At 58.1% G+C, this 8,500-nt stretch overlaps 1 protein-coding gene across 1 annotated transcript in view; it reads left to right on the top strand.

Annotated features, from left to right (window-relative positions):
• Window positions 1–8,500, top strand: part of GRID2IP (glutamate receptor, ionotropic, delta 2 (Grid2) interacting protein) — a gene marked incomplete at its 5' end in the record, with an annotated part of 26,550 nt that overhangs the window by 12,014 nt on the left and 6,036 nt on the right. The window contains 8 exons of the mRNA XM_011996666.1: window positions 802–930; window positions 1,154–1,251; window positions 1,461–1,578; window positions 2,874–3,229; window positions 3,788–4,204; window positions 6,289–6,376; window positions 7,341–7,418; window positions 8,067–8,188. Coding sequence (XP_011852056.1) covers window positions 802–930; window positions 1,154–1,251; window positions 1,461–1,578; window positions 2,874–3,229; window positions 3,788–4,204; window positions 6,289–6,376; window positions 7,341–7,418; window positions 8,067–8,188 — 1,406 coding nt within the window. The remainder of the gene's footprint in view (window positions 1–801; window positions 931–1,153; window positions 1,252–1,460; window positions 1,579–2,873; window positions 3,230–3,787; window positions 4,205–6,288; window positions 6,377–7,340; window positions 7,419–8,066; window positions 8,189–8,500) is intronic.

Raw genomic sequence — 8,500 nt, 5'->3', positions numbered from 1 at the left:
GGAGGGGAGGGGAGGGGAGGGGAGGAGCTGCTGCAGAGTTGCTGTGCCCATGAGCTGCAGTCCCAGGGACCCACAACTTGCTAGGGTTTTAGCAAGAAGCTCGGGCTCCATGCTGGACAGCACATGTCTTACATATCTGCCTAAGCTCAAAAAACTTCTATTTTGGCCGGGAGCAGTGGCTCATGCCTGTAATCCCAGCACTTTGGGAGGCTGAGGTGGGTGCATCACCTGAGGTCAGGAGCTTGAGACCAGCCTGGCCAACGTGGTGAAACCCTGTCTGTACTAAAAATACAAAAATTAGCCATGCGTGGTGGTGGACGCCTGTAATCCCAGCTACTCGGGAGGCAGAGGCAGGAGAATCGCTTAAACCTGGGAGGTGGCGGTTGCAGAGAGCTGAGATTGCGCCACTGCACTCCAGCCTGGGCAATAAGAGCAAAACTAAGTCTAAAAAAAAAAAAAAGCAAAAAGAAAAAAACCTATTTTGCCCATAATCCTCCCTGGGCAGCAGTGACTTGGCCTGGGGCAAGCACTGGGAGTTGAGACTCTGGAAGCTGTTGTCATGAGATCTCTGCTAGGCCCCTGAGCTCAGGCTTGCTGCATTTTGGTGCCACTCCTGGCACCTGGTTTCTTGCCCCGGGGCTTCCCCTCAAGAGCTGTTCTGGAGGCAAGCAGGGCAGACCCCATAACCTGGGGTCCGCATATTGGTGCAGATGACATCTGCCCTCCCCTCTCTGTTTTGGAGGTCCCTTGTCTGGCTGAGAGGACAAGAGGGCCCCATATTCCCTGCATGTCCCACAGCAGAGCCGGAGCCTGAGCTGGACCTGGAGCCGGAGCCCACACCCGAGCCCCAGCCGCGGAGCTCCATGCGGGCTTCCTCCATGTGCCGCCGCAGCCTCCGGTCCCAGGGCCTGGAGGCTGGCCTCAGCTGCGGTAAGGCCGGTGTCGGGGGGAGGGTATGAAAGGAGCTCAGTTTTTCCACCTGCAAAATGGGCTTGGTGAGGTGGGGAATCCCAGGGAATGGGGCTAAGCAGGGCTCAGGATTGGCCCTCCTGGGTCTGTGGGGCCTGTTGGTTCTGGACCGGGGCCTGAGCCTTAGAGCTCAGATACATTACCGTACAGACATCATTACCGTAATGACATTGTTCCTCGGTAGGTCCTGGCGAGTGCCCTGAGATGCCTCTTCCCCTGATCCCAGGCGAGCGCCAAGCGGGCGATGGCACTTCCCTCCCTGAGACCCCCAACCCCAAGATGGTGAGACCTTCTCACTGCCCTCCAGGTGGGGTCAATAGGGGGCGGGGAATGGACGGTCCGTAGGACTGGGCCCAGGAGACCCAGGCCAAGGGGCTGCTTCAGGCTGGGGCAGATCCCTGCCTCCCGGCCCACCCAGGCCTGGCCTTGAGGCCACATTAGGGCCATGAGGAGAAGTAGGGTGGGCTGGACTCACCCCCGCCTCCCTCCAGATGTCAGCCGTCTATGCAGAGCTCGAGTCTCGACTGAACAGCAGCTTCAAAGGGAAGATGGGGACCGTGTCCAAATCCCGGGCTTCCCCTCCGGGCCCCAGCCCGGCAGTCACCACAGGTAGGGCTCCAGCCTCTGTCCTCTTGACTGTCCGGATGTTTCCCTCCACCCCAGGCTCAGCCCTGGAGCTGCTTCTCTGCTCCATCAGGGTCAGGGTTGTCCCAGTCCCTCCCATGGCCCTGTGACCCTCACCTCAGCTGTGGATCAAGACAGTAGCCTGGGTACCGTGGATTGTGCCTGTAATCCCAGCACTTTGGGAGGCCAAGGCAGGAGGATCAGTTGAGCCCAGGAGTTTGAGACCACCCTGGCAACATAGTGAGACCCCATCTCTACAAAAAAAAAAAAATACAAAATTAGCTGGGCATGGTTGCGTATGCCTGTAGTCCTAACTCCTCAAGAGGCTGAGCTGGGAGGATCACTTGAGCCCAGGAGTTCAAGGCTGCAGTGAGCTGTGATCGAGCCCCTGCACTCTAGCCTGTAAGCAACAGAGCAAGACCCTATCTTAAAAAAGAAAAAGAGGCCGGACGCGGTGGCTCACGCCTGTAATCCCAACACTTTGGGAGGCTGAGGCGGGTGGGTCACGAGGTCAGGAGATTGAGACCATCCTGGCTACACGGTGAAACCCTGTCTGTACAAAAAATACAAAAAAATTAGCCGGGTGTGGTGGCACGTGCCTATAGTCCCAGCTACTCAGGAGGCTGAGGCAGGAGAATCGTTTGAACCCGAGAGGCGGAGGCTGCAGTGAGCTGAGATTGCACCACTGCACTCCAGCCTGGGCAACAGCGAGAATCTGTCTCAAAAAAAAAAAAAAAGAAAGAAAGAAAGAAAAAGAAGGCAGATGTTGGCAGATGACTGTTTCTGAAGAAGTCCCCGAGTTAGCAAGGGGTTATTGGATAAACTATCGAGTGCACGTGTTGTCCTGTGAATGGCACAGCTGGGAAGACAGTTGCTCTGCAGCTCAGAAGGCAGGACCCCTGGGAGATCCTCCTGTCATCTCAGGGCTTTCTGGGCATGCGAGATGCCCCGTGACTCTGGGTCTGGGCCCTAGAGAAGCCCCTCCACCCTTTGAGTTAGTGGTGTTCAGTGGCTCCCAGCTGGGACCCCTGGTGACCATTCCAAGGTGAGCTGGCATCCAGCCTGTCCTGAGGCTGAACAATGCTTCTGCTCACTGGGTCTGGCCTTTGGTCATGCTTGGAAGGCAGGGCCGCCCAGGGTCTTCCTGCACTGTGCCCAGAGAGGGAAAGGGGAGTGGCCCGGGACACAGAGCCAGCCTGCCCTAGGGCCCTCTCTCCAGCTTGCACCTGGAACCCCAGTGCTGGCTGAAGAGGAATCCTCATACTCCATCCCCCCTCCAGGGCCCAGGACCCTGTCCGGCGTCTCGTGGCCCAGCGAGCGACTCTTGCCCTCCCCCTGCTACCACCCGCTGTGTTCAGGGGGTCTGGCCTCCCCCAGCAGCTCTGAGTCCCACCCCTACGCCAGCCTGGACAGCAGCAGGGCGCCCTCCCCACAGCCAGGCCCCGGGCCCATCTGCCCTGACAGCCCCCCAAGCCCGGACCCCGCCCGCCCGCCCAGCCGCAGGAAGCTCTTCACCTTCTCCCACCCTGTGCGAAGCCGTGATACTGACCGCTTCCTGGACGTGCTGAGCGAGCAGCTGGGCCCCCGGGTCACCATCGTGGATGATTTCCTGACCCCCGAGAATGACTACGAGGAGGTGGGCACGCAAGCAGGTGTGGAGGGAGGCGGGTGAGGCAAGGTGTGGCGGTCCGCAAAGCAATAGTGTTCCTGGGCTCCTGAAGGGGCCTGCTGCCCTTGGGATCTTCCCCAGGCTATCCCACTCCCTGGCTCAAGCTATCCCACTCCTTGCCCCAGGTTACCCTATCTCCTGTTTGAGGTTATCATGCTCCTTGTCTGAGGTTAGCCTGTATTCGCTGTCCCAGGTTAGCCCATTCCTTAGCTCAGGCTATCCCACCCACAGCCTGAGGCTAACCTGTAAGAGGGTCCTATCCTTATTCCAGGCTATCCCCCTCACACCCTGAGGCTAACCCGTGAGAGGGTCCTATCCTTAGCCCATGCTATGCCCCTCACAGCTTGAGGCTAACCCATGAGACAGTCCTATCCTTATCCTAGGCTGTCCCCCTCACAGGCTGAGGCTAACCCGTGAGACGGCCCTATCCTTGTCCCAGGCTATCCCATGATCCTTCACTTTGCACCTGCTCTAGTCTCTCTGGGCCTAGCCTCATCCTCCCCTTGCCTCTCTCCCCACCACCAGATGAGCTTCCATGATGACCAGGGCAGCTTCGTAACCAATGAGCGGAGCAGCGCCAGCGACTGTGTCAGCAGCAGTGAAGAAGGCAGCTCCCTGACCTACTCCTCCATCTCTGACCACATCCCCCCACCCCCACTCAGCCCCCCTCCACCACCACCCCTGCCTTTCCATGACCCCAAGCCCAGCTCCCGTGGCTCTGATGGTTCCCGGGGCCCTGCTCAGGCGCTGACCAAGCCCCTCACCCAACTCAGCCACCCAGTCCCTCCACCACCCCCACCGCCCCTGCCTCCACCCGTGCCCTGTGCACCCCCCATGCTGTCCCGGGGCCTGGGCCACCGGCGCAGTGAGACCAGCCACATGAGTGTCAAGCGCTTGCGGTGGGAACAGGTGGAGAATTCAGAAGGCACCATCTGGGGTCAGGTGGGTGACCTGGGACCCACCAGTGCTCTGTACTGGGGGAGGATGGCTTGGGCAGCATCACTGAAGGAAAACCCATCTACCAGGCATCTTCCAACATCATACTCCCTACCCCAAGCAGAGGATGAGTAGACGCCCAGCCCAAGGACATCCCCATGCTTGGGGGCCATTGCAGGCATTGAAGCCAATCTATGTCCCTAAGCCAACGACACACACTGGGGACACCTGGAAATGCCACCGTACCCATCCTTGAAACCTATCGCTCTTGAGGCCACACGAGTTCTCTTAAACCCTTAAAAGAGCATCTGGTTCAAACTCCTGCACACCAGCCTTCACCCTTTCACTTTGATGCTTGAATTTCTTCCCGCACAACACTGCCAGGGTATGCTTGAACACCTTCAGTGATGGGGAACTCACTACCTGTCAAGGTCTTCCTTTCCTCACTGGACGATTTTAACCATCCTTTGTCTTGCTCTGAAATCTTGTCTCCCCAGGATTCCCATGCCCTGTTTTCTTTCTGGCCCTTGAAATCAGGCAGAGCAATCTTATCCACAGACCAAACAATCTGCAAGATGAACAAGGTTCACCCCACCTCTTTTTTTTTCAGGTCATTCTCTTAGAATGTGGTTTCCAGCCCCCACTCCAGTGTCCATGTCCCTGTCAAAGAGACATTCCCAGATGGAACCCCCAATGGGGGTTCCAGCTCAGAGGAGAGAACAGGGTTCTCACTTCCTTTGACCCAGACATCATACTCCTTTTAATATGGCAGGGACTCCTTCCAGCTCCTGAGGCTGCCCCAACCCAGTGCTCATGCTCACCATCATCCTCAACTGCATCTTCTTGGGATCCATAACACGCTCTCACGTGTAGTCACACTGGGCAGAAGCATGCTTGTGATTTTTTCCCCACTGCCATCTCCTGGGTCCCAGTTCTGTCTCCTGCCTTCTCAGCCAAGATATCATCAGCCCACATCTCCAGGGACCCTTTCCAAGTTGCTAATAAAGATGCCCAGTGAGACCAGTCTTGGTGGTTCATGCCTGTAATCCCAGCACTTTGGGAGGCTGAGGTGGGAGGACTGCTTGAGCCCAGGAGTTCAAGGCAAGCCTGGGCAACATAGTGAGATCTCGTCTCTACAAAGAATTCAAAAAATTAGCCGGACATGGTGGTGCATGCCTGTGGTCCCAGCTACTCGGGAGGCTGAAGAGGGAGGATCACTTGATTCCCAGAGGTGGAGGTTGCAGTAAGCCAAGATGGCACCACTGCAGTTCAGCCTGGGGTACAGAGTGAGACCCTATCTCAAAAAAAAAAAGACAAAACAAAACTCAGACAAGGGCACAAATAGGGACCTCCTGAGTCCCCTGGAGACCTCACTCCTGCCAACCTTAAACCAGTCTCCAAGTCTTGCTCCACAGCATGGTTCTTCCTTTGGTTACCAAAGGCGGAGACAGGGACACAGGTCACACATCTGGCCAAGCCCAAATCCATCCTCAGTGTCCCTGCCCTGCAGCTGTGTTCTAAGACTTCATTCCCCTGCCTGCCCTCCCTTTGGGTCATCTCCCTTTGGCAGGCACTCCATCCTCACTCCCTGTCCCAGCCCCAGGCTGTCACCTCTCATCTATGCCATTCATCACAGCCACGTGTCCAGCGTCTGGCCCTTAGGCTGTCACAGCTGCAGTTCTCCCTGCAGCAGCTCACTCTGCCCAGGGCAGCCCTGGTGAACTCACCGCCCTCCAAGGAGACCTAATGACAGAGCCAGACCCCGAGCCACCTCTGGTAGCCCCTTAGTTGGCTCTAGCCTCTTCACAGCTCCTTCATGCCCCTGCTTCAGTCCCACCTTGCTGGCTTCTGCACGAGTAGAGTTCCAAGTCTTGAGTCTCGATTAACCCAAAGAGGCGCTGGCTCAGCACCCAGTGACTCGGATGATCTGGCTTTTCCTGCAGTCTCCTCCGGCTCTAGGCTTGATCCCAGCACCTGATGGGTGCTTTTGCTCGGGAAGTCCCCAGGGCGGCCCTCAGAGGGTGGGAAGTGGGAGTCCAGTCCAGCTGCTGCTGCTCTTCCTCCTCTGAACTTCCCATCTTCCCTGGCAGCTCGGGGAAGACTCCGACTACGACAAGCTGAGTGACATGGTGAAATACCTTGACCTGGAGCTCCACTTCGGCACCCAGAAACCTGCAAGTGAGTGGCCTGATGGCCTTAGGGGAACCCCAGATACCACACCATCTGTGACAGTCCCAGGCTTAGTATCTCCCGGGGCTGCACTGACTGCTATTTAACCTGATGTGTCCTCAAGCCTTCCGTCCCTGAGTTATTTAATAGCTGGCATTTAGGCCGGGCACAGTGGCTCATGCCTGTCATCCCAGCACTTTGGGAGGCTGAGATGGGTGGATCGCCTGAGCTCAGGAGTTTGAGACCAGCCTGGGCAACGTGGGAAAACTCCTGTCTCTACCAAAAATACAAAAAATTAGTCAGGCATGGTGGAGGATGCCTGTGGTTCCCAGCTACTTGGGAGGCTGAGTTGGGAGGATCAATTGAGCCTGGGAGGTGGAGGTTGCAGTGAGCCGTGATCACACCACTGGACTCCAACCTGGTAACCTGGGTGACCCAGTGAGACCCTGACTCAAAAAAAAAAAAAAAAAAAAAGCTGGCATTTATTGTGCAGTGATCAAATACCAGGGACTCTAATTTCTAAATCCCATGGCAATTCTATGATGTACATACTGTGATCACCACCCACTTCCTCATGAGGAAGCACAGAGAGGTGAGGTAATTTGTTCACAGTCACACCGTAGACAGGGGGCATCCACAAATATATCTTCCAGGCTCCCTTGCCCTCACCCTTTCCTGGGTATCTCCCTGTTGTTGCTAGGTGGAACAGGCGGTCCCAGGATGGAACAGAAAGACCTGGCCTCCTGCAGCATGGAGGATGCACAGGGCACGGGGTGGGGGAGGTTACACACAGGACCTGAGGCCTGAGGGTCCCTGACCTGAGGAATGAGGGGACTATGGACATGCGTAGCTGATTAAGTCGAGGTCGTCCTTAGGGGAAATCGTGGCTGTTGGCTGTGGCCACACCACTCCTGGGCCTTCCCACTGCAGCCTCAGCCTAGCCCCCTTCGTAAACTGTCAGTTTCTTTTCCAGAACCGGTGCCGGGGCCGGAGCCCTTCCGGAAGAAGGAGGTGGTGGAGATCCTGTCCCATAAGAAGGCCTACAACACCTGTGAGGGTCCGGGGAACCCTAGGGGGTGTAGGGGGCAGGTGGCGGCCCTTTCTCTGGGCCTCAGACCTGCCCAGGTGGATGACAGAGATTAGGCGGTGGGTACCCGGACTCCAGTCGCTCAGCGCGGTGAAGGCCCCCTCCCAGGCCCCATAGCCAGCCAGATCCCACCTGGGCGCAGGTGCCGGCCCCGCCCTCACTGTGTAATCAACTCCCCGGTTCTGGCCCCGCCTCCAGCCTCATTCCCTCTCTCCTTCGCAGGCCCCGCCCTTGTCCCTGGCCCGACCCCCATAGGCTCCACCCAGCTTCTTAATCTAGCGCCTCGAGAACCCCGTCCTCACCCTTAAATCGGTAGCTGAAAGACCGTCTCTATTTCAGGGCCCGCCCCTGCCCCGCCCCCTACGGCACCCCTCGCAGGCCCCGCCCCTGTGCCTTGTCTTCTCCATTCAGTCTCCTCCCTGTAGCCGAAGCCCATCTGGAAGGTCCGCCCTCTCCCTACTGGGCCCCGCCCTCTACCCCAGCTCGATCTCAACCAGCAGCCCCGCTCCTTTTCCTTGCTCCTGCCCCCTCCAGGCTCCTCACAGTAGCCCAGGCCAATCCCAAAGCCCCGCCCTCTTTCCACCTGAGTCCCGCCCCAGTTTATTCTCGTAGACCCCGCCCTGTTCATTGTCCCCCACCCCTCTAGAGTTCCTCCAGTAGCCCAGGCCCCGCCCCAGCTCTCCCTCGCAGGTCTACCCGCTTTCCTTGTCCTCTGCCCCTTCAGATTCCTCCCTGTAGCCTGGGCCAACCTGGAAGCCCCGCCCTCTTCCTGCCGGGCCCCAACCTCTCCTTGCCCCTGCTCACCGATCGGCCCCGCCCCTTTTCCTTTTTTCTTCCCCTCCCAGGCTCCTCCCCTTAGCCCAGGCCAATCTTGAAGCGCCGTCCTCTCCCCACCCGGTATCCGCCTCAGCGCATCCTCTGGTCCCTGTCCGCGTTTCTGGTCCCTCCAGCCTCAAGGCCCCGCCCTCTCCCGTAGGCCCCGCCCCGTCCCCGCTTCTCTCCGCCTCTGCCCTCCCTCTCCGTCTTGGATCCCATCCGGCCCCGCC

Source organism: Mandrillus leucophaeus, unplaced genomic scaffold, assembly GCF_000951045.1.
Source record: "Mandrillus leucophaeus isolate KB7577 unplaced genomic scaffold, Mleu.le_1.0 Scaffold521, whole genome shotgun sequence".
Lineage (NCBI taxonomy): Eukaryota > Metazoa > Chordata > Mammalia > Primates > Cercopithecidae > Mandrillus > Mandrillus leucophaeus.
The sequence above is the reverse complement of the archived record's forward strand: the minus strand, read 5'-3'. Positions and strand labels throughout refer to the sequence as shown.